General features: G+C 40.6%; 2 protein-coding genes across 6 annotated transcripts in view; both read left to right on the top strand.

Moving 5' to 3' along the window:
• Positions 1-232: 232 nt before the first annotated feature.
• Positions 233-12114, top strand: stat3 (signal transducer and activator of transcription 3 (acute-phase response factor)). 2 transcript variants are annotated; one of them, XM_077618871.1, is made up of 24 exons: positions 246-444; positions 1607-1750; positions 2951-3194; positions 3273-3365; positions 3867-3948; positions 4025-4125; positions 4685-4836; positions 4918-5076; positions 5152-5244; positions 6195-6254; positions 6343-6372; positions 6440-6533; positions 6614-6661; positions 7252-7335; positions 7440-7538; positions 7606-7741; positions 8228-8280; positions 8359-8453; positions 8774-8913; positions 9007-9225; positions 9663-9705; positions 10365-10424; positions 10670-10773; positions 11584-12114. In XM_077618871.1, exons 2-24 carry the CDS (start codon positions 1623-1625, stop codon positions 11646-11648), a joined length of 2382 nt encoding a protein of 793 aa, XP_077474997.1. In that variant the 5' UTR covers positions 246-444; positions 1607-1622; the 3' UTR covers positions 11649-12114. The 2 variants fall into 2 exon arrangements, with proteins under 2 accessions (XP_077474996.1, XP_077474997.1); XM_077618870.1 differs by lacking the exon at positions 10365-10424 and having other exon boundaries at positions 233-444.
• A 1226-nt stretch (positions 12115-13340) lies between these two features.
• stat5a (signal transducer and activator of transcription 5a) overlaps positions 13341-21731 on the top strand; it is a 30748-nt gene continuing 22357 nt past the window's right edge. For 2 of the 4 annotated variants that reach the window (XM_077618866.1, XM_077618869.1), the window contains exon 1: positions 13341-13565. The gene's annotated coding sequence lies outside the window, so the exon portion shown is untranslated. Of the gene's footprint in view, positions 13566-18471; positions 18594-21731 lie in introns of all 4 variants that reach the window. The other 2 variants (XM_077618867.1, XM_077618868.1) reach the window with 2 other exon arrangements.

Here is a 21731-nt window from a genome sequence, read left to right as displayed (position 1 = left end):
TGACTTCCAGAATGGCTGTTCCGTCGTTATGTTTTTCCTCCCTCTGTTGTCAGTAGAATTCAACGGCCTGCCGGGGGTGTTGTTTTAGACGAGAACAGCGAGGCAGAGAAAGCAGCAAAGCACGACATGCAAACCCCAGTGCATTTAAACCCCACCTCTTTTCATAGAATCCACGTTTTGATTGGCTACCACTCTTGAACTTGGCCAACTATTGACGGAAAGAGTTGTCAGTTAAAAAGATTCTGAGTTTGTTTGGCTGGAAGTCGAAACGCCGCAATGTATACAGGACACAGACGTGAGGTCTGAGCGACGTGCTTTGAGAAGTTTTGACACTTTTCTGCGTCTTTGTTCCGTTATTAAAAATATTTTGGGTTCGAAAATTCGCGAGAGGTGGAGACCTTATTTATCGGAACTTCCTGAAGAAGTAGGTTCATTACAAGTCAGGTAAGCAGTCGTAACTATACTACTTGAGATTATGTTTTACTTGTTGTAATACACTTTTTATATATATGCGAGTTTTCTGTGCTTTGAATTTGCTAATTGTGTCGTTTATGGGGCAATGTTTTAACATATTCATTTGTTCAGAGAGAGAAAACGTGCCCTGACAAAATATTCGAGGTTATGTAAGTTTCGTTGACAAATGTTGTTTTGGGGAAATTGTCCGTGTGGCATTAAACGTGCATTAAAACTGTATATTTGGATTTTAAAGTCGTTCGTGGCAATAATGCTTATGAATCAAGATTTTTTTTAAAAATGGGATTAAAATTGGCTAGCTCCCTCGTTTAGCCACGCCCATCTCCATCCCTGCTGCAGGACAACATGGCTTAGCACCGCACTTGTACTCGCCTGTTTACACGAAGCACAAATTACTGAACAAATTAATGCATCAAAATAATATTTGATGCCACCAAAGGATTTTCAAATGATTCTACAGTTTACAAATTAAAATGGACGATTCACGTTTTGCTGTTGTTGTAACAAATGGCATCTCATAATAAACCTTATTATTCTCTTATAGTACTGTAATACCTTCATTTTCATTAAAAAAGACTTATATTTTCATAGCGTGGTTTTGTTTTCATTAAAAATGACAAATCCTCAGTCTGCCTTTCTATATAATGCAATGTATGGTTTACAGATTTATGGCTAGGTGCGGATTTTTAATAGGTTTTTCAGTATACTCCCCTCCCGCTTTTCCACATGCATACAAGACCAAATCAATTAAAAAAAAGTTTTTATTGCATTCTGGTGTACACAATGTTCCCAGTTATAGTGTTGAAATAGCTTGTAAATCCTTGTTATTCAACATGCTCGTACAGATAACCTTTGTTTGCTAGCCCCAGGGAATACCGCAGATAAAACGTGATGCGTAGGTGGGTTAGAAATGTCCTCTCTACTAATTGCTAATCAATGAAACCATCTCTTAACTCTCAGATTACAACCACACGAGTGTAATTTCAACCCGTTATGTAGCTGGCTAACATAAGGGCAACGGAATCGACTGGTTGTTACCAGCCTACATGAGTTCTTGGCTGCAGCACACACACAGGAAGTGAGCATCACGGAAGCACGTGGTCTTATTTGACACTTCTTTTTGGTATTTTAGGTACGTGATAGTCAAGATGGCCCAGTGGAACCAGTTGCAGCAGCTGGAGACCAGGTATCTGGAGCAGCTGTACCACCTGTACAGCGATAGTTTTCCCATGGAGCTGCGACAATTTCTGGCACCCTGGATTGAAAGTCAGGACTGGTGAGTGACAAATTTAACTGGAATTTTAAATGGGTTGCCAGTCCAGTGACCTGTTTTCCAGTGAACAATTGTATTTCTGTTGAATAAGCCACTTACAACAATGACATAGCACGCCCTTCCGATAAGTGAGAAGGAGGTTATTCAGAGTTATTGAAATTTTTGTCACCTACTTCCTTAAGGTCACACTTCCTTGTTTATGAATCCTTAATAACCATACCAGGAATCTGTTTGAGGTCAATTAGTTGTTGTAATTATTGCTTGTTTTGTTATTGGATAATTACGGGAATTTATGTTTCGTTTCATGGCCGAAATTCGCAACGAGCATGTTTGCATGGATGCAGAATATTAAATAAGAACAGCATTAAAATAACATTTCAATTTAAAATTAAAAACATTTAAGGGATCCAGATTTTTATTTTTATTTAAATTGGGCATACAGTATATATAAAAAGTCTACACACCCCTCCCCATTAAATGCAAGGTTCATTTTTTTAAAGAAACAACTAGTTAATGTGGTTTTTGGAATTCTGCTATGTTCAGAATTATGAAATCATTTTTGGTCCTTGAGGTCAAAAACATGCAAGAAACATGCTCTTATGACACTCAGAAACTATTTAGGATACTACTAATAAAAAAATAATCTTGTTCAATACACTAATACTTTGTGCACTTTGTTGAAAAATGCAGTATAAGCTCATATATGTACACTTTATATCAGGGGTAGGGAACCTATGGCTCGGGAGCCATATGTGGCTCTTCGCTAACTTGTGAGGTAAAATATGTATTTAAACCGCTGGTGACAGAGCCGAGTCCCGAATGCACCAATAGGAGCGTCACGTCGGCACTATGGCGCTGACACTACCTCGAACTTCAATCATCTTTTTATTTTCATTAAACTTTTCTGCATGCATATTTTCATTGATTAGCAACTAAGTAACAGTGTTGTCAAAAGAATTGTACTTTAAAAGTGGTAAATTGAGCCCAAAAAGAAAAATCACATCCAATTTTCACATTTTTACTCTTAAATTCAGAGTATGTCTCTCAAGGAATAAAATTTGAAAATAGGAATTGTTTATGGCTCTCTATGTCAAAAAGGTTCCCGACCCCTGCTTTATATGATATATGCCCACACTTGGTAATAAAATAATGATGTACATTTTCATCGACTCCAAAATCTTTTCCTTCCTCTTGATTGGACAGGACTTTTGCAGCCAACAAGGAGTCCCACGCCACCCTGGTGTTCCACAATCTCCTGGGCGAGATCGACCAGCAATACAGCCGCTTCCTCCAGGAGAACAACGTCCTCTACCAGCACAACCTGCGACGGATCAAGCAGCATCTCCAGAGCAAATACCTGGAGAAGCCCATGGACATCGCCCGCATCGTCGCCCGCTGCTTGTGGGAGGAGCAACGACTGCTACAAACCGCCACCGCCGCCGCTCAGGTCCCTTTTCGACTCATCTGGCGCCGATCAAAATGGAGTGGGGGATTTTATGACCCACTTTGAACCCTTTTCTATCAGGACGGACAGGCCGCTCACCCCACGGGGACGGTGGTGACAGAAAAGCAACAAATTCTGGAACATAATCTCCAGGACATCAGGAAAAGAGTGCAGGTTTGCTTTCATATAAAGACACTAAAGCGTAAAAGGTCCAATTAGTCATGCTAAGTGAGGTTTTGAAGTAGACGTACCTTAAATTCTTAAGTGACACGTGATCACAATGTACTTGGTATTTTTTTTATCTGTTCTAAAAGATCTTTTTTTTGTCGCCAATATTCTTCTCCGTCTTATTTTGTTGATTTGTAGCCCTAAAATAAAAAATCAAATCTTTTTCACGCAATTAAGATATTTAATTCACGTGATTAAGCCCGATTTACGATCGGATCGTATTAAGAATGTGAATTTGATTGGAGAAACTTACTTAAATTAAAGTCAAGTTTGCTTAAAACGTTCAGTTCAAACCACTTAGCAGAAGTACATTTTACTTTCCCATCAAAACTTCAATGCTCAATTGAAATAAGTTAGCTTAAACATTTTAAGGTTTGGCAGCTTTAAAATGACAGCGTATTTTCCGCCTTTGTGTCTATTATTACATTCAAACGTCCTTTCCTACAGGACATGGAACAGAAGATGAAGATGCTGGAGAACCTCCAGGACGACTTTGATTTCAACTACAAGACACTGAAAAGCCAAGGAGGTGGGCTTATAAACAAGTCTTAAAATTTTACCCTCTAAATCTGACCTCAAATCTAAATAGCTACTTTTGTATGCAGAGTTGAGCCAGGATCTAAACGGGAACAGCCAGGCGGCCGCTACCAGGCAGAAAATGGCTCAGCTAGAGCAGATGCTGAGTACTCTGGACCAGCTCAGACGGGTGGGTCTTCTTGCACCTCCCCTTATTTGAAGGTCGCGACCACTACGGCAAACAATGTCACGACTTCATACCTGTCAAACTCGGCCAATTGCTCCCCTTATTAATCATTGCAATTCCCCTTATTAAGCGATTTAAAAAAAACATACAAATGCAACACGGCACATATTTACTCACTGAAAAGTCCAACATTTCCCCCAAAGTGGACGGGGTGCCCAATCAGTTGGTGCACTCAATTCAAGACTGTGTAGATGTCGCTGTATTGACAGCTTGACTTTCTGGATACATTGCTTGCTGACGCGCTATATTTATATAGTGAAAAGGGGTATGAGCATGTACATATCAATGTTAGCAGTCGACGATGACGTTTTCGTCTGCTACCAGTGACCGAGACGATCCGGATCAGAGCCGAAAAGGGTAAAACCAGATAGGTTTTACAAAAAAAACATACTTTAAAAAAAAATCCTGTACCAAGGTCTGTTACAGGGCGTACGTACGCAATTTGAAATGATCAAAATGTATAAAATACGGGACGTTAACGGGTATGCGCCTTTCTTCGCAGCAAATTGTGACCGAGATGGGAGGCTTGTTGACAGCAATGGACTACGTGCAGAAGAACCTGACAGACGAAGAGCTGGCCGACTGGAAGCGACGGCAGCAGATCACTTGCATCGGAGGCCCGCCTAACATCTGCCTGGACCGCCTCGAAACATGGTAAATAAATTGTGTTGGGTCACTGGCCTGACCTGATTTTTTTTTTGGTGCTGACCTGAGTTGAGAAACATTTCAAACCAGGATCACATCTTTGGCCGAGTCCCAGCTTCAGATTCGGCAGCAGATCAAGAAGCTGGAGGAGCTCCAGCAAAAGGTGTCTTACAAGGGAGACCCCATTGTACAACACCGTCCCGCCTTGGAGGAGAAGATTGTGGACTTGTTTAGAAATCTCATGAAGAGGTATTGCTGAATCATCAAGGTCATTTTTAGAAAAAAATGCCACTCAATTTGACCAGTATTGTTGTCACTCGACAGCGCATTTGTGGTGGAAAGACAACCTTGCATGCCCATGCACCCAGACAGACCACTGGTCATCAAAACAGGGGTCCAGTTCACCAACAAAGTCAGGTAAGAATTTGACTTTGATTTTTTTTTATAAGGGACAGCACATATTAATGAACATATTGATATTCATGTTAATGACAAAATATATGTAAATATGTAAGATTGTAGTTGAGGACTATTTTCCATCTTGTGTAGGGTGAAGATAAACCATGACACACCTAGCACAGTTTTAGACAGCGTTGTGATGGCAATTTTCTTCGTCTAATAGCCAGGCTTTAAAATGATTGGCGAAGAGGTTCAGAGACGGGAGTTCACGTATGTTAATTGCTATTGATTTTAAGGTATGAAAAGAGAAGGCTGAATGCACTCTTTTTAAAGGGAATTACACAGGCACCCGTAGAGCCAGCCCTTGTTGATGCATTGGAACTTTTTTCTATTACTATTTATTTTTTTGCTGCCATGTCGTGCTGACAAGAGTGAGAATGAGATTTTTGTTTTGCTTCACAGTCCACTAAGATAGTTTTATCAATGGAATCTTTCTATGGATTTCGTTGGGAAAAACAACATAAAAGAAAATGCCATTTCTAGCAAAATTAGCTTTGCTGGTCACTTCTGGGTCGATTGTAAGACATTTCTTATTGGTTTTGGTGTCACATTCAGTTTATTTTTGGTCACTCCATGTTGATTTATGAACATTTTGGGGTCACTACTTGCCGATTTGAGGGTGTTTTTGGGTCACATGCTATTGATACAGGTCATACCATTTTTTTACGAATTGGTCCTTAAAATGAATTGGAATTTTTTTAGTGTAAAACTATTTTTGGGGCTGTCGTATGAGTTTTTGGAACATGCTCAAGTTGGAACGTTGTCGAATAGACAGAGAGAAAATTGTGGCGAAATAATAATTTTTTATTGAATTTAAGAAAGGAAGAGATTTTACACTTTGCATTCTGTGCCTGCATTTAAGTTAAGTTGCATCCCTGTTGTAATTTTAAATATGATTATTCTTGCAGGCTACTTGTGAAGTTTCCAGAGCTCAACTACCAGCTGAAAATTAAAGTTTGCATCGACAAGTGAGTTTGAAAAATCTTATTAAATACACCAGCCAGCCATTTTACTGGCATATCATGTGAGAAAATACTACAATTTCATTTTTTTCAGGGAGTCTGGAGATGTGGCTGCAATAAGAGGGTAAGCTTTTATCCTTTCCAAAAGTGAAGCGTACTTTATGCCAAATCTGAATCGCTGCTTTTTTCAGGGCCCGTAAATTCAACATTCTCGGTACCAACACCAAAGTCATGAACATGGAAGAGTCCAACAACGGCAGCCTATCAGCAGAGTTCAAACACTTGGTGAGTCGGAGACTCCGCTCGGATCAGCTGACAAAATCACACTTCCCGGAGGCCTAAACCCGGCTTCCTGTTTGTCGCAGACTCTGAGAGAGCAACGCTGCGGTAACGGCGGGCGCACCAACAGTGACGTAAGTGCCGCAGCGAGGAACAGTAAAACTACGGCGTTAGATTTTAGGCCACAATTCCACAAGCGGAATATGAAATACCGAGCATGCTTATGTATGACACACGTTCCAAACAGGCGAAAAAATGCCTGTGGCAATGACATGTTCGTCTGCTAACAGTGGTAAAACCAGAATACCCAGAACCTGAATATTCCGTTTTTTATAGATTTAAAACAATTTTTATTTTAGTTTTTTAAAATATATTTTTAGATTTTACAAAATGATTTTTGAACTAAAAACAAAGAAAAAATGGATTAAAAAATGACAATTATTGATTTAAAAGGGGGAAAATCAGGAAATTGAATATACATCTATACTCTTCATTTTAATTTGATCCTAAAACAGAAAGTCGGCACTCATGATTTACTTTCCCGGGCCACACAAAATGATGCGGCGGGCCAGATTTGGCCCGCGGGCCGCCACTTTGACACATGTGGCGTACACCATTTGAAATGATCAAAAAACTTATCAAATATGGGAAAAACGTGGGCAGGTATGATCTAACGCAATGTAAAGTGCACACTTTGTACTTACAAACGTGTTTTTTGTGTTAGGCCTCTCTAATTGTCACAGAGGAGCTCCATCTAATCACATTTGAGACGGAAGTCTATCACCAGGGCCTGAAGATCGATCTGGAGGTAAGTGAATTGTTTCTCATCCCAATTAGAAGACCGTCGTGAAAGGCGTAAAAACACGAGCGCGAGGAGCTACAAAATGAAAAACTTTTCCACATTGTGTGCAGACCCATTCGCTGCCCGTGGTGGTCATATCCAACATCTGCCAGATGCCAAACGCCTGGGCGTCCATCTTGTGGTACAACATGCTCACCGACCAGCCAAAGGTGGGACGCTTCATTGTCAATGAAATAGGGCTATGAAATGTGACGGTGCTGTGCATCTTTTGTACAGAATGTCAACTTCTTCACCAAGCCGCCAGTAGGGACGTGGGACCAGGTGGCCGAAGTGCTCAGCTGGCAGTTCTCGTCCACCACCAAACGAGGACTGACCATCGAGCAGCTCACGACGTTGGCAGAGAAACTGCTAGGTGAGGAGATTGTTATCCGCCCACTTCCGTTCTCCTGAACCATCTATAATCCTTATAAAGCGCGATTTATGGGTGTGTGTGTGTGTGTGTGTGTGTATGTTAAGAATCTCTCGCTACGTTTGTCCAAACCGTGCAACGTAGAGAGTTGAAATTTTTGATGGTGGCCAGAAACGGCTGTCGGATCCTAATAGACGAGCTGCTTGTCCAAAATATTCTTAAAGTGCTGCATGAGCAAGTTCATTAAACTTTTAAAGGGCATTCATTTAACTAATAGTAAATTTAACCCAAAAAACAACTACTAGAGTGTTATTGAGGGCAATAAATAGCTTGTATTTGTTTTTATTCATTTTATTTTTACAAACAATTAATTAATTTAGAAATGTATTTATCTGTGAAACAAAGACTATAGAAATAGCAACATTTGCGACAAATTAATAATCTCTGTATGTAAAAATGTGCGGCATAATTGTTGATTTGTGCCTCCAGGGCCGTCAGTGAACTACTCTGGCTGTCAATTTACGTGGGCCAAGTTTTGTAAGGTACCTCCGTTTGTTCTTTCTCCACCGTGTTTCACTTGTCTGATATTCTGTTTATTAAAAAAATGGATTTTCTCGTAGGAGAACATGGCCGGCAAAGGCTTTTCTTTCTGGGTGTGGCTGGACAATATCATCGACCTGGTCAAAAAGTATATCTTGGCGCTATGGAATGAGGGGTGAGGAGTGTTTTTTTTTAGGTGCAGGAAAAATTCATGTGTTGGTTAACACCAGCTGATCATTTTCAGTTGATTTGGGGGTGTTTTGGAGCCTCTTTCTGTTCATATTGGTTCAATTTCTGATGATTGTGGGGAATTTGCACTGTTAATTTTGGGATCACTTTATGCTAGGTCACCTGCTGTTGCTATCAAGCGAATATGAGGTCACCTCCTGATGATTTATGGGCATTTCCGAGTTATTTCTTGCTGATTTTAGGTCATTTCTGTTGATATTGGGTACTTGCAGACGCCCTAAAAATCTCTATTTGTTCCAATTTCAGGTACATCCTGGGCTTTATCAGTAAGGAGCGAGAGAGGGCCATTCTCAGCCCCAAACCGCCCGGCACATTTCTATTGCGCTTCAGCGAGAGCAGCAAAGAGGGAGGCATCACCTTCACGTGGGTGGAGAAAGACATCAACGGTGCCCGCTTATTTTTCGCTGGATAAAAATCCAAACGGTGGGTCAAACTACGTAACGTTTTGTGACGCTAAACTCCTCCTTCCGGGCTCACAGGCAAGACTCAGATCCAGTCGGTGGAGCCTTACACCAAACAGCAACTCAACAACATGTCCTTCGCCGACATTATCATGGGCTACAAAATCATGGACGCCACCAACATCCTGGTGTCCCCCCTGGTATACCTCTACCCTGAAATTCCCAAGGAGGAAGCCTTCGGCAAGTACTGCAGGGTGGAGACGGCTCCCGAACCCGAGCCGGTCGACTCCACAAACAGTAAGTGGCCATTTTTTTTCTTCTGTCATCGTTACTTTGCAACACAGGGTCGTCCAATTTTCAGTGGGCGGGCCGGCATTAGAGTTGCGGGGCTGACCATCACCTTTAAATTAATTCACATCCTTTACTTATTTTGCAATATTCCTGGAAATAAAGACTTGTGATGTTCGCTTACTAATACAATGAATCAGTGTTTTCATTCACACAAATCAGTTAGCAAACAACTTAGCTAAACTTAAACAACGACTTTAATTGAACATATATATTTCCACATCCATCTTGAGATCTTGACTAATTCTACTTGCATATTTAAGAGAATGAACTCAATTCTATCCTTATCTTAATCTTCTGGACCCTCCGATGGGACGATTTTGGCCCCCGGGCCGTACGTTTGACACCCCTATTTGTATTTTAACCCTATTTTTATTCCTCAACAGTTATTCAGCCATACTTGAAGACCAAGTTTATCTGCGTTACCCCGTAAGTAACTGCAAAGACACTTGTTTCTTTTTCACTCTTATTTCAATTACTGAATTGGAAAGAAGACGGAAAAAAAATGCTGCTCTAGTCAACACGCGATCCGACGATTTACGCGACGTGTATGACGTGTGTACGTATTTACGTCTACGTGACAAGTTGATGTTTACATTCGATGCCTTGTAAGCCGTAGCCGTGTGAAAGGCCAGACATGTTTACATTACAAATGGACCGACAAATATTTAAAGTGCGAACAGATGGACAGACAGATATTCACACTCTTGTTTACACGAACGGACACCTCGACGTTACGTGCGGGTGAACGGATCGCTTTGGATTCCGCGTTTACGTGAACGGACAGTAAAAAATGGAGATGCTATTTTTCCCTCCTTTATACATTTTTGAGGTATCGGATCGGGACTCGGTATCGGCAGATCCACAAAATCGTGTCAACCGGAACATCCCTACGATGAACCTTATGTTTGCACAATTGGGCGCCAAGTACTTCTGCCCCAAATGGATGCAAAAGGACACAATTCGAGAAATCAACGTTGAAATTGTCGGGTCTTTTCCACTGTTGAGCCCTTAAAAAAAGCCGATTCGCTGTTTGAAAGTCATTTCATACGCAAACGACCACACACACGCTTGACCTGTCTCCGTAGGTGTCCCTCCGTGTTCATGGACTTTCCGGACAGTGAGCTGCTTGGGAACGGATTTCCGGGGTAGGCGCTTTGGAGGGGCGGGGCATGTAGGGACTCTGTGTGTACAGTATGTGTCACCCAACGTGTGTTTGTAGTGAGCTCACCCATCCACACTATCTGAAACTCATGCTGTGTTCCATTTCTGTGTGCGCTTTAGCATACCGCGATCATCTAACCCAAGGACGAGTGTGCTAGCATGTTTGTTTGCCCATGCGTGTCCAATGAAGTGATGTCATCGTAACTGTTTTTTTTTCTTGCCTCGCCAGCACCAACTCGGGCAACACCAGCGACCTTTTCTCACTCTCGCTCTCCCCGCGTACTCTGGACTCGCTGATGCCCAATGATGCCGAGGGTAATCCGGGACATCTGGGTGAGTTATGGACAAACACGTACTCGCTCGCCGGTGGGCAATCACCAGAAATAAAATAAAAACTCCGACAATGACGAGAAGTTGGAATATTATAGTGTATTTTTTTGAATTAGTCATGAAATGGCTTCAAAAGGGAACCTGATAAAAAAATGACATGATCATAACGGTGATATGAAATACTACAGCATGTGGTTTTTAAATCATAGCAGATCCTATTTTGGAACACAAAAAAATGACAATGAAATCAGATCCATATTACCGTATTTTCACGACTATAAGGCGCACTGCATTATAAGGCGCACCCTCAATGAATGACACATTTTAAATTTTTTTCCATATATAAAGCACACTGGATTATAAGGCGCCCTGTCTATTTTGGAGAAAATTTAAGACTTTTAAGTGCACCTTCTAGTCGTGAAAATACGGTAGCCTTCCTTTTTCAGGCTGCCTCGGCCCCGCCCACAAAAAATCAAAAAAAAAAAAAAGATGATATCACACCCAGAATGAGTTACAGATTTCACAGTTTGCTAGCATGCCATTCTCTTGTTGCCGTTTTGTCATTCCGTCAACATGTACGAGCTAGCACAGCGCTAGAAATGATTCTGGTTGTGATGTCACAACCAGAATTGCTGAAAATGGGAGCTTCCCTGATGCAGTGTTTATGTGGAAAAACAGTCAAATTTCAAATATATTTGGCCAGAAATGTTGGTTGGTTTGTCATGCTCACCATTTCATAGCATGTTTAAGGTTAAATGAAGTAAAAAAAAATCAACCTTAGACTAATTTTGCTACCTTATTCCTCCTGTACAGAATCACTGACCGTGGACATGGATGTCGCTTCTCCCATAGTCGTGAACACATCCAACTTGGTTTGAGTGAAGAAAACATTTTCTTTGTTTGTTTTTTAACTGTTCATTGAGACCTTCAACAGTGTGCTGACACGATGATGTATAAATATAAAAAATATACACTTTTTTCAATGTTGCGTCGGTTCAAAGTGAACGTGAGACCGTTGTCTGTTGTGTTTCTTGTTCTATTTTTGTAGTGCTTTAGTGTCATTTTTCATCCCTGCCAAATGTAATTAGCAACTGTGGGCATTACCATGTTTACCATGGTTATCTTTAAGATCTATAAAGCCACGTGTACTGTATATACCTCCATTTAATTTTCACTCTTTACTCTTCAATGACCAATTGCTCCGGTCTTCTATTTTTATCCCAACATATTTACATTGTTTTGAGCTCAACTGCCATGTTTGACAGTTATTTCTTGTACAATAACAAATGTTACTGTTCCTATCATTACAGTATATTTAGGCAATAAAACGAAATTCACCTTGAAGTGTCTCATTTTAAAATATTGCAGATAAAATGTACTTTTTTTAAAATATAAATTTGGGAAAGCAGATTTCAGATCAGTACTAGATAAAATGTTTTTCTTCTTCACTTTATTAGATGTGGATATTGCATGCATATTCACACAGACATGAAACTTTCATTTTCATTTTTTTCAGAACTATGACACGCTGTGTAATTCCCATAATGTCTTTCTTTTTACTCATCCGTATTCATAAAGTGTTTAAAAAAAAATCCCAGTTTCGTTAGTTGGATAACCCCCTCTTTTAATGTTTTCTGATTACGGTTACTGCAAAAATGATGTAGGGAACTTTATAATTAATACATCGTAATTGTTTCCTTTCTGTGATTCATTTATCGCAAGTTAATTAACACCTTTGCCACAATGTTGCCTGATGTTAGTTGATTAATTTGCTCTAACTTTAAATGTTTATAAACATTACAATGAAATTGAAAAACCTCTACAGCTGTATAAAAACACACGAAAACAAATTACTAATTGTAAAAATGTAATGAGTTTTCATCAAACATGAATTAGTCTCACTCCAAATTGTGTGCTGACAAATTATTTGAAGTTCACTTTTGAACCGAAGGGTGTCGCTGTTTATCCAGGATTAATAGAGGACGAGGGATTTTAGCAGTTTTCATTTTTGGCATGTTAAATTATGCATAAGCGTCTTTTTTTGGTAACCACACAATTTATATTAAGAGGGAATCACATGAGTAATTACAAGCAATTTATTACGGGGCATTGGTGTATTAATTATGCAAACAAATATCTGTAAATATCTTTACCAGTTTTTTTTAATGTCCCAAAATACAAAATTAATTTCTTTACTTACTATTTAAAAGTGTTCAACTCAGCAGGCCCTAATTTCACGCGAAGGCAATTTATGAGAAAATTATTTACTCTGGAAATGACATTTAATTTTTTTAGCGAGAAGTGACATTTGGCCACCACTTTTTTTAATGACCGAAAATACGTAGTTTCTTGCCTTATAAAGAGTTAAAAGTGTTCAACTCAAACAGCCAATTTCATGTCAAAGCCAACTCATGAAAAACTTCATTATTTACTTTAATTTAGTTAGCAAGAAGTGACATTTGCCTATCATAAAACGAGCACTTGACTCTATAATACGTAAACCGTTCTTTAGTGACTTCCTATCGTTCCTATTGTCGTTTCTCCTCACCAGCAGTGAGTGACAACCGGAAGTGGGCGGAGTCTGCGACAGCGAGCGACTGAGCCACACAGAGATAGAAAGAGAGAGAGAGCGAGAGGTCGCCGAACGGAGAGGTCAGCAAACTGCGACGAACTCCAGCGACCGACCGAACGAGCGAGCGAGCGAGCGTGCGGGCAAAGCTCCCCCCGACTCAGCGCACCTTGTGGCCGCCTTCGTGCACGGGAGAGCCGCGGCGGTGGTCGTCGCCCCCACGGAGGTAAGAAGGACATGAACGACGCTTGTTTTCTTATGTTTTTATCTCGCCGTAAAGAAACTCGCGTGCCACTTGACACCCAAGCTATTACGACACGCTGCTAATACGAAACATTTGTAAACAAACTCTCGAAGCCGTTATAGTGAGGGCTTTTGCGGGGGTGGGGGCGACCCTTGCCGGTGGTGTCCGCCGAAGAAGGTTCAACAGGCGGTTGAAGGCATCCCCGCATGCCGCCTTCGCCTCCACGGCTGTCACTTGTTTTTTCATAATGATTTTTTTTTGGCTAATGTTTACTATTCGCTGACGAGCAAAGAACACGTGAAGATAACGTTGCAAAATTGGCTCTGAAAGTTGTAAATCGTCTCCATGGAGGTGATCAAGTACTCGAGTAGTACTCAAGTATTACTACAGAGAATTGGAAAATAAAAGTAAAACTTCTGAAACTAGTAAAAATGAAACTGGGAAAAGGGGAAACATGTCGTTTGATGAGTATTTTTAAATTGGATTTGTTTTTCTTCGTCTGAAGGATTTGATTTCGGTTCACACATTTGCGGGGCATCATTTATTAAATGTATTTGTTCGCATGGAGTAAAAGTCTAAATTTTAATGGTATTTATTTCTTCTTGACTGTCTCTGTCACACAGCTTGCAAAAGAACAGGACAAACAAATGTTGTCAGAAAGATAAACACTCCGTAAAATACTTCCCTCTGAAAAATCTTCACTCGTCCCAAACTTGTACTTTCCCAAAATACCAATCAAATAACAAAAGACAGCAAGTATGGGCCAAAATACTAGCAGCATGTGTTCGCCAGAATTATAAGGAAAAAAACAATACAAAAATATAATCAAAACTTTCTTCAAATTAAACCACTATAATTGGAATCCAGTTTAAACTTGACTGTCAAAAACCCGAAAGAATTTGTATGTGGTCGACGAGCGTCCTGACCGTTGAGTCAATGTTCCAAATATTCATGATGTTGACTACTTATTTATTCATTGAAAACATTCAATTCAATTAAAGGCCCACGATCACTTCAAGTGGAATGTGACTAAATTGGATAGATTGGACACCAGTGAGCCACAAAAAGTCTAAAAAAATAAATAAATAAACACCCAATGAGTGTGTTAAACCTCATCGTGGTGGGACTTTAAATCCAGGTTGTCCGAGAGGAGGAGCAAAATAAAAAAAGAAGCGCAGTAATGTCACCACCACCAAAATCAAAGTATATTATTTTTCCCTTGTCCTGATTCGCGGTTGAAAATAAAAATCGACTGTCAAATTAAATCAAATAACAAAAGACTTTTTGTGGTTTGACGCCCAATGACTTTTTACAGCGTAACCAAAGATTTTTGAATACGAAAGCAGCAATCGATGCAGGAATGTTGACCATACAAATCATGCATATTGACGATACTTTTAGTTAATAATAAGGGCAACAGTTCATTTCAGGTGTGGATTGTCACCGTATCGTCATCGTGTGTGTGTGTGTGTGTGTGTGGTTTTGCGGTTTTGTCGGTCGGGGAGGACCCTTTCTCAGCAGTAACGTTGCGATTAGCTGGAAGTCAGACCATCAAAGTTTTTTTTTTTTTAATGCATGAGTGAGCAATGAGTCAAAGGTGTCAGACCCGGTAGCGAAGCGCTTCTCGTCAGTGACCCGCACGCTAACAGGAAGTCGGACGAAGCGCTCCGATGGCGACATGCGGCCATCCAAAATAAAACGTGTGCGCTGTCAAGGTTGAAAGGGAAACGGCTAACCTTGTGAGGGAAGCGATCAGGAAGCATGTGTTGACGACCAACCCCTCCACCCCCCCATACACATACACACACACTTCCCCTCCCCTCACCCCCTTTGCCTTTTCACCCTCCACCCTCTTTCAGTTGCGCTAATCCGCCGGTCATGTGACCAGCGGCTTTCAACCCGGAGCGCCACTGATCCTTCTGTCGAATAACGCCGCTGATTGTTGACATCCCGAGCGGGCGGGCGGGCCTTCCGATTTCGCCCGTCTCATGATCGCCGCCGGCTCGGATTTTACGGCTCGATTATCCACCGCTCGTTCACGAGACGTCCCAGAATAATAGGGCGGCCGCCTTCGACGGTGAAGCAAAGTTCCAGCCGGCGTTTCCTTTTCGGACGTTTTTAAAAAGTTGCGAAAGGACATGCCGGACAAAGGAGGTGGCCGGAACGGGGCTGGGGATGTGGGTGTCTGGTTTATCCATTTTCTGCCGTTTGCTCAACAGTCAAGGGAGCCCAAATACGCATGTTGCGACAGACTGTACCTGCGTATGAAGTGCCGTGAAAATGCGTTCATTCATTCTCGATGGGATCACGGTCATGTTTCAATGCTGTTGTATTTATTTGTCAGGGACAAGTGAATGGAAGTCCATCGAAATGCAATACAGTAATACCTCGAATATCGCGGTTATTGTCGACCAAACATGGCCGCGATCATCGAAAAATCATAAAGTAGGGTCACCCCTATTATAAGATTTTTTTTCTTCAGTGCTGAAGTGCTTACGAGTTTCAGCATGGATTTTCACATTTTTATGAATTAAAAAAAAATGTTTTTTTTAACAACTAATAGCGCAAAAAAAATCTCGATAATCGAGGGATTACTGTATTATCATTTCGATATGACATTTTGTCACCCAAAAAATCAATTTCATCAACAAATATGGCATACACATGAAAACGGGTTCGTTTTTTTAAAATAGTTTTAGGGAATTTTAAGTGTGTGTTAGATGTGTTCCAAATTTTGCACTTAACCGATCAAAGGACTGATTTCATACAAAAATCATATAAACAAATCCTTGCCAAAATTTCGATAATGGTCCAAAGAATCGATGACCTGTTATATCATCAAAAAACATTGGCCACCCCCTCAAAACATTTTAGCCCCCCCTCTCTCTTATTTTTCTAGATCCGGCCCTGGGGAAACCAAGCTATACGTTACGTGACCTCAACTCGGGACGATAAGAGCACCGTTGTTGATGTTGAACGGGACGTTTAAGCCAATTACGGGTTTACTGCAAACCAGCGGACGCCTCCAATGATGGCCGCCATTAAAATAAACGCACAAGTTCTTTTTCTGGCTCATGGCGGATGCTAGCTCGCAAATATAAATCCAGCCTAGGGTTAATGAATAGGAATAACATGTGAATCTTTGAATTAGCCGCCGTCCGCTAGCACAGCGGATTAGACGGGAAGCCTAACGTCTCGGAAAGTCTGGATTATCGGATATCGATCGTCGCAGTCTGCAGATTCTCTCCAACGATTCAGCGAGACCGTCGTCGACCGTTTTCAGGAGACGCCGGTTGTCTCAAGATCGACACTCAAAGACCGATGGGTCATTTGGGTGTCAATTGCCGGCGTCGTTAAATCCCATCTGTCGCCTGCCGCCGTCCCACTCGTCGAATCCATCGCGTCCCGTCGTAAATAAAACGCCGGGGATGGGCCGCGGGAGCCGGATAACGTATTGTGCGCCGCTTGGGAATTTTCCGTCACGCCGTGAAACGAGGCTGTGGCTGACGTCGCTTCGTTACTAAAAACAGAATAGCTACAAATGACTACTGTATTGTCGCACAATGACACGATGGTGACGGCTAGTAGCATTACAGTTTAGCATAAATGCTCTTTAACCTCTTAGGATAATATTTTTGTGTGTTTTTCCTGGTTTGTGATGGTCTTGTGGTGTTGTTGGGGTTAAAAAAAAGATGCAACTAGCAGGTAAATTAAGTTTAAAGGCTTTATTACACGTTTGTGATTTTCTGCGTAAAATATTGACATTTTATAGGGTTTCAGGTCAAACTATGAATAGAAAATGTTGAGGGAAATGTACAGATATGCCGTATTTTTAGGACTATAATGGAAAGGAAAAAATGATATACATGCCGCACTGCAGTATAAGTCACATTTTTGGGAGGAATTTTTTATTTATTTTATCGGAAACCATGTGTTAAAATATCAATAATAAAATGCATAACAACTGTCTAAATAGGCATCTGTTCAACATAACAGTTTTTCTTGTAATTATAATCTAATAAAAACATATAAAAGTCGTAGGACCAGTCAAACTATGAAAAAAAGCCTTACTTATTAGTCCAGAAAATACAAAAGCATTATAAGAGTCAAGAAAAGTAGACTTTAAAATTGTCATCTGACATTTTTGCTACCGGGAAAACAAACATTTTCATAAGTCAATGCCACAAAACAAATTTGGGAAGAAAATGTTATTAGGACAGTACTTCTTTTTTTATTCCGTGTTGTGACAACAGCTGGTCGCCATGTCACGCTCACGCCACGCGCATTCCGGCCGCGTTCCTTCCAAGAACGACATCAACAATGACATCATCAACACTGGCCGGGCTCTCCGTGGCCTTCGGAGTGGACCCCTGAACAAACCCCCCCTCACTAGGTCGTCTGTTTTTAGATTCTGTCCGAAAGCGCTGAGTAATGGAAGAGCGTGTTTTGAATAGCGGCTACCCGAGAGCCGCGCTATGCTAGGAGCCGTGATTGCTTTTTTAAAAATATATCTGCCCGGTCATTTCAAATGTTTATTTTCTCTTGTCGCTACAAAGATGGAACAAGTGAGATTAATCTTATCTTGTCATCCATTTCTATACGCGTCCCATCTGATACCTTGTGACGCCGCCGCTGGTGTAAAGGTCACAAAAATTGAGCTAGCGCCGAGACGAGGGTTGACCTCATTAGAGTGGGTTCAACCCCCCAAAAAAAGGAATAAGGCGCCACTTTAAATTGTTTAACAGAGTTGAAGCAGACCGGCAAATTTGATTACATGTAAATGCCAAGTGATTAGCTCCACTGTAAACTAATTTCGAAGCACATCCGTTTGAAAAGGTATGGAAAACATTGATTTTTTTGTTTTGTTTTTTGGTCTGTTTGTGTTCAGCCCGTCCGCTGCTCTCGCTTGTGCTCATGTTCGATGAGGTCTGCTTGTCCTAGCACTTTCTTATCATCTACTTGCATGGAAGTCCTCGCAGTGGTCTGGATCGCTTAGATACGAAGTCCAAGGTAGGGCCGCCGTCAACTGCGCTACCAAACGTAGCTCCCATGCTAGCTTGCTAGCTGGTATATCCTTTGATTAGGCTACATATGGTATTCAAGCAATATTATTGTTTTAGAATAATGCAATCGTGTTAAGACGAGTGAAGATAAAATGCTATTTTTTGGAAGAATTACATGGGGATGCGTTATTGGGATCTTTGGTCAATTTTGTGACATTTTTCTGTTCATTTTGGGGCATTTGCGGGTCACTTCCTGAAGATTTTTGCTCGCTTTTTTTATTTTGGAGGATTTGCCAATCTCGCCATATTTAGTTTGGGTCATATCCAGTTTTTTATTTTATTTTTTTTACTGGGTCGCTATTTGTTGATGTCTGGTCGATTATGAGGGGGGATTTCTAGGTCACTTCCTTTTTAGCCTGGGGCACTTCCTGTTCATTACAGGTTCATTTCCGGGTCACTTTGTGTTCATTTGAGATCACTGTTAATTTTGGGTATTTGTCAATCGCTCCCTGTTCATTTTGGGTCACTTCCTGTTGATGTTGTATCATTTCCAGTTCATTTTGCAGCGTTAAGTTGCACTTCGTGGTCACCTTAGGATGTCACTCGTGTTTTATGATTGGATTTCGTTTGCATTTCTGGATTTATAATATAATAGTGTAATAGTTTGTATATGCATAAAAACCCTAAAATGATACAATTTTATGTTTATTCTCTTCATAGCAAATCGCCCGCTAGTGATTGTTTTGAATCATGCAGTTAAGTAGGTGCAAATTATGTTGCGCACATCAGTGTATCTCTGCTATTGTAATGCGATCATCTAATTGAATCAAATAGTTGGCAAAATGTTACCACTCAAATTCCTTTGCTTGTTTTCCACAACTGCCACATTTTGGCTATTGAAGTATGATTGTGATTTTTCATTTTTGCTTCATTTCCTGTCTTATTTAGGGGCTTAAACCCAACCAGACCCCCTTTTTGCTGCCAGTTTGACACGGTGTGTGTGTGTGTGTGTGTGTGTGTGGGCTGTTTGTTCACTTGTCGGATAACATTTAACAGGCTGTTTGGGAAAACAACAAGTTGACAGGGTGGTCCGCCGGGTGGGATTGAGAAAGAGTTTGAATTCAATGTACATTTGATTTTAATTATATCTCATATTAGGTATGTATCCAATGAATGTTTTCATTGCTTCAAGGAAACTTTTATTTGTCTTCGATCAAATAAATTGACCTGCCCACCTTTCCACTTTCAAAGGACAATGTGGACTTGCGGAGAGAGCATTTGGTAGTCTGAAAAGGACGCCATTTTCCCGAGAAAGGCTCCGCATCGGCGCCGCTTTTGTCCTAACTCAAAAGCAGCCATTTCCACTCTAATTATGACTCCAACAATTTCGGCTTTGTCCATTTTGAAAACTTACCACTGTATAAAAGAATGGTGAGCGCAGACTCCATCATGGCCAATTAGGTAATTTTAGAGTTCCGACCAGACCGAAATGTTGTTTGGTTTCAAAAATGCATGAGAAAAGTCTACACACAAAAAAAATGCCATTTGAGTCTAGAACACTGGTGTCAAACTGGCGGCCCGGGGGCCAAATCTGGCCCGCCACGTCATTTTGTGCGGCCCGTGTGAGTAAATCATGAGTGCTGACTTTCTGTTTTAGGATCAAATTCAAATGAAGATTAGAGATGTATATCATATTTCCTGATTTTCCCCTTTTTAAATCAATAATTGCACATTTTAAAATCCATTTTCTTGTGTTTTTAGTTCAGAAAGCATTTTGTAAGATCTAAAAATAAATATATAAAAATATTTCGACTTAAATATTGAACATCATTTAAAAAAAATGTTCCCTTTTGAAATGAAATACAAATGATAAAAAGTTGTTTTCCCTTACTGAGAAAAAAAGAAGCTCAAATAAACATTGTTTTAGATCTATTAAAAAAACGGAATATTTAGGGATTTTAATCCAGTTCTTTTTATCTGAATAAAAAAATATATCAAAATATTATATCTAAAACGGCCCACATGAAATCGAGTTAATGCGGCCCGCGAACCAACCCGGGTTTGACACCTTTGGTCTAGAACAAGAGTGTCAGACTCTGGTTGGTTTGCGGGCCGCGTTAACGTCAACTCGATTTCATGTGGGCCGGACCATTTTGGATCTAATATTTAGATTTTTTTTTAATAAATGGATTAAAAGAACTGGATTAAAAGTCCTGAATATTCCGTTTTTTATAGGTCTAAAACAATGTTTATTTTAGCTTTTTTAAATATATTTTTAGATTTTACAAAATGATTTTTGAACTGAAAACACAGAAAAAATGACATTTATTGATTTTAAAAGGGGGAAAATCAGGAAATTGAATATACATCTATACTCTTCATTTTAGTTTGATCCTAAAAGAGAACATCGGCACTCATGATTTACTTTCCCGGGCCACACAAAATGATGCGGCGGGCCAGATTTGGCCCCCGGGCCGCCACTTTGACACTAGGTCTAGAAGGTTCATCTGCCATATGCTTTTAAAGGACCACATTTCATTTAGTCATGGTTGCACAAATGCCTTCCAAAAAGGATTTACAAATCTAGCAACAAAATCACGTATTAGCATGTCGCCACCACTTTTGTTTGCATACCTCCACGTGGTGTTGTTTTGTCAAGAAGAAGAAAAACAGGCCACGGTGGCTGACCTGCACAGAAGCCAACTTGCAGTTTTTGCTTCTTTTTTTCTTTCCAAATGGAGTCGTATTTAGGTTAAGCCTTTTGTAGCAGACCTTCTTTTCTTTTTTTTTTACCGTCCACTGCGCTCCCTCTTTATGTCATCGTTGCGGAATGAAACAAATTGTTCATTCATACCCAAAAAATGCCGGCCCGCATTCCTGGCGCCGAAGCACTTGAGCCCCGAGCCGCATTTAACGCCCGCCCCGCCCCGGCCCGCCCGAGCTTCATGTTACATAATGTCACCCCTCAAAGTGAGGCACTCAATGCAGGAGCCTCAAACCTAAACGTCCCCAGGAGACAATTTGGATTGCCTCGTTCTTGCGTTTTATTTTTATTTTTATTATCACTGGTGGGCTTCCAACTTTTATTTTTGCTACAATGAACAGAGGCAATTGGATATCTCGTGACTGGAGATGTCATGATCAC

Source organism: Stigmatopora argus, chromosome 14 (assembly GCF_051989625.1).
Source record: "Stigmatopora argus isolate UIUO_Sarg chromosome 14, RoL_Sarg_1.0, whole genome shotgun sequence".
NCBI classification, from domain to species: Eukaryota; Metazoa; Chordata; class Actinopteri; order Syngnathiformes; family Syngnathidae; genus Stigmatopora; species Stigmatopora argus.
The sequence above is the reverse complement of the archived record's forward strand: the minus strand, read 5'-3'. Positions and strand labels throughout refer to the sequence as shown.

Coding starts and splice junctions, on each gene's coding strand:
- stat3 (XM_077618871.1), top strand. CDS start 1,623: ATGGCCCAGTGGAACCAGTTGCAGCAGCTGGAGACCAGGTATCTGGAG. Junction 3,195..3,272: donor CCGCCACCGCCGCCGCTCAG/GTCCCTTTTCGA, acceptor CTTTTCTATCAG/GACGGACAGGCCGCTCACCC. Junction 5,077..5,151: donor TTTAGAAATCTCATGAAGAG/GTATTGCTGAAT, acceptor GTCACTCGACAG/CGCATTTGTGGTGGAAAGAC.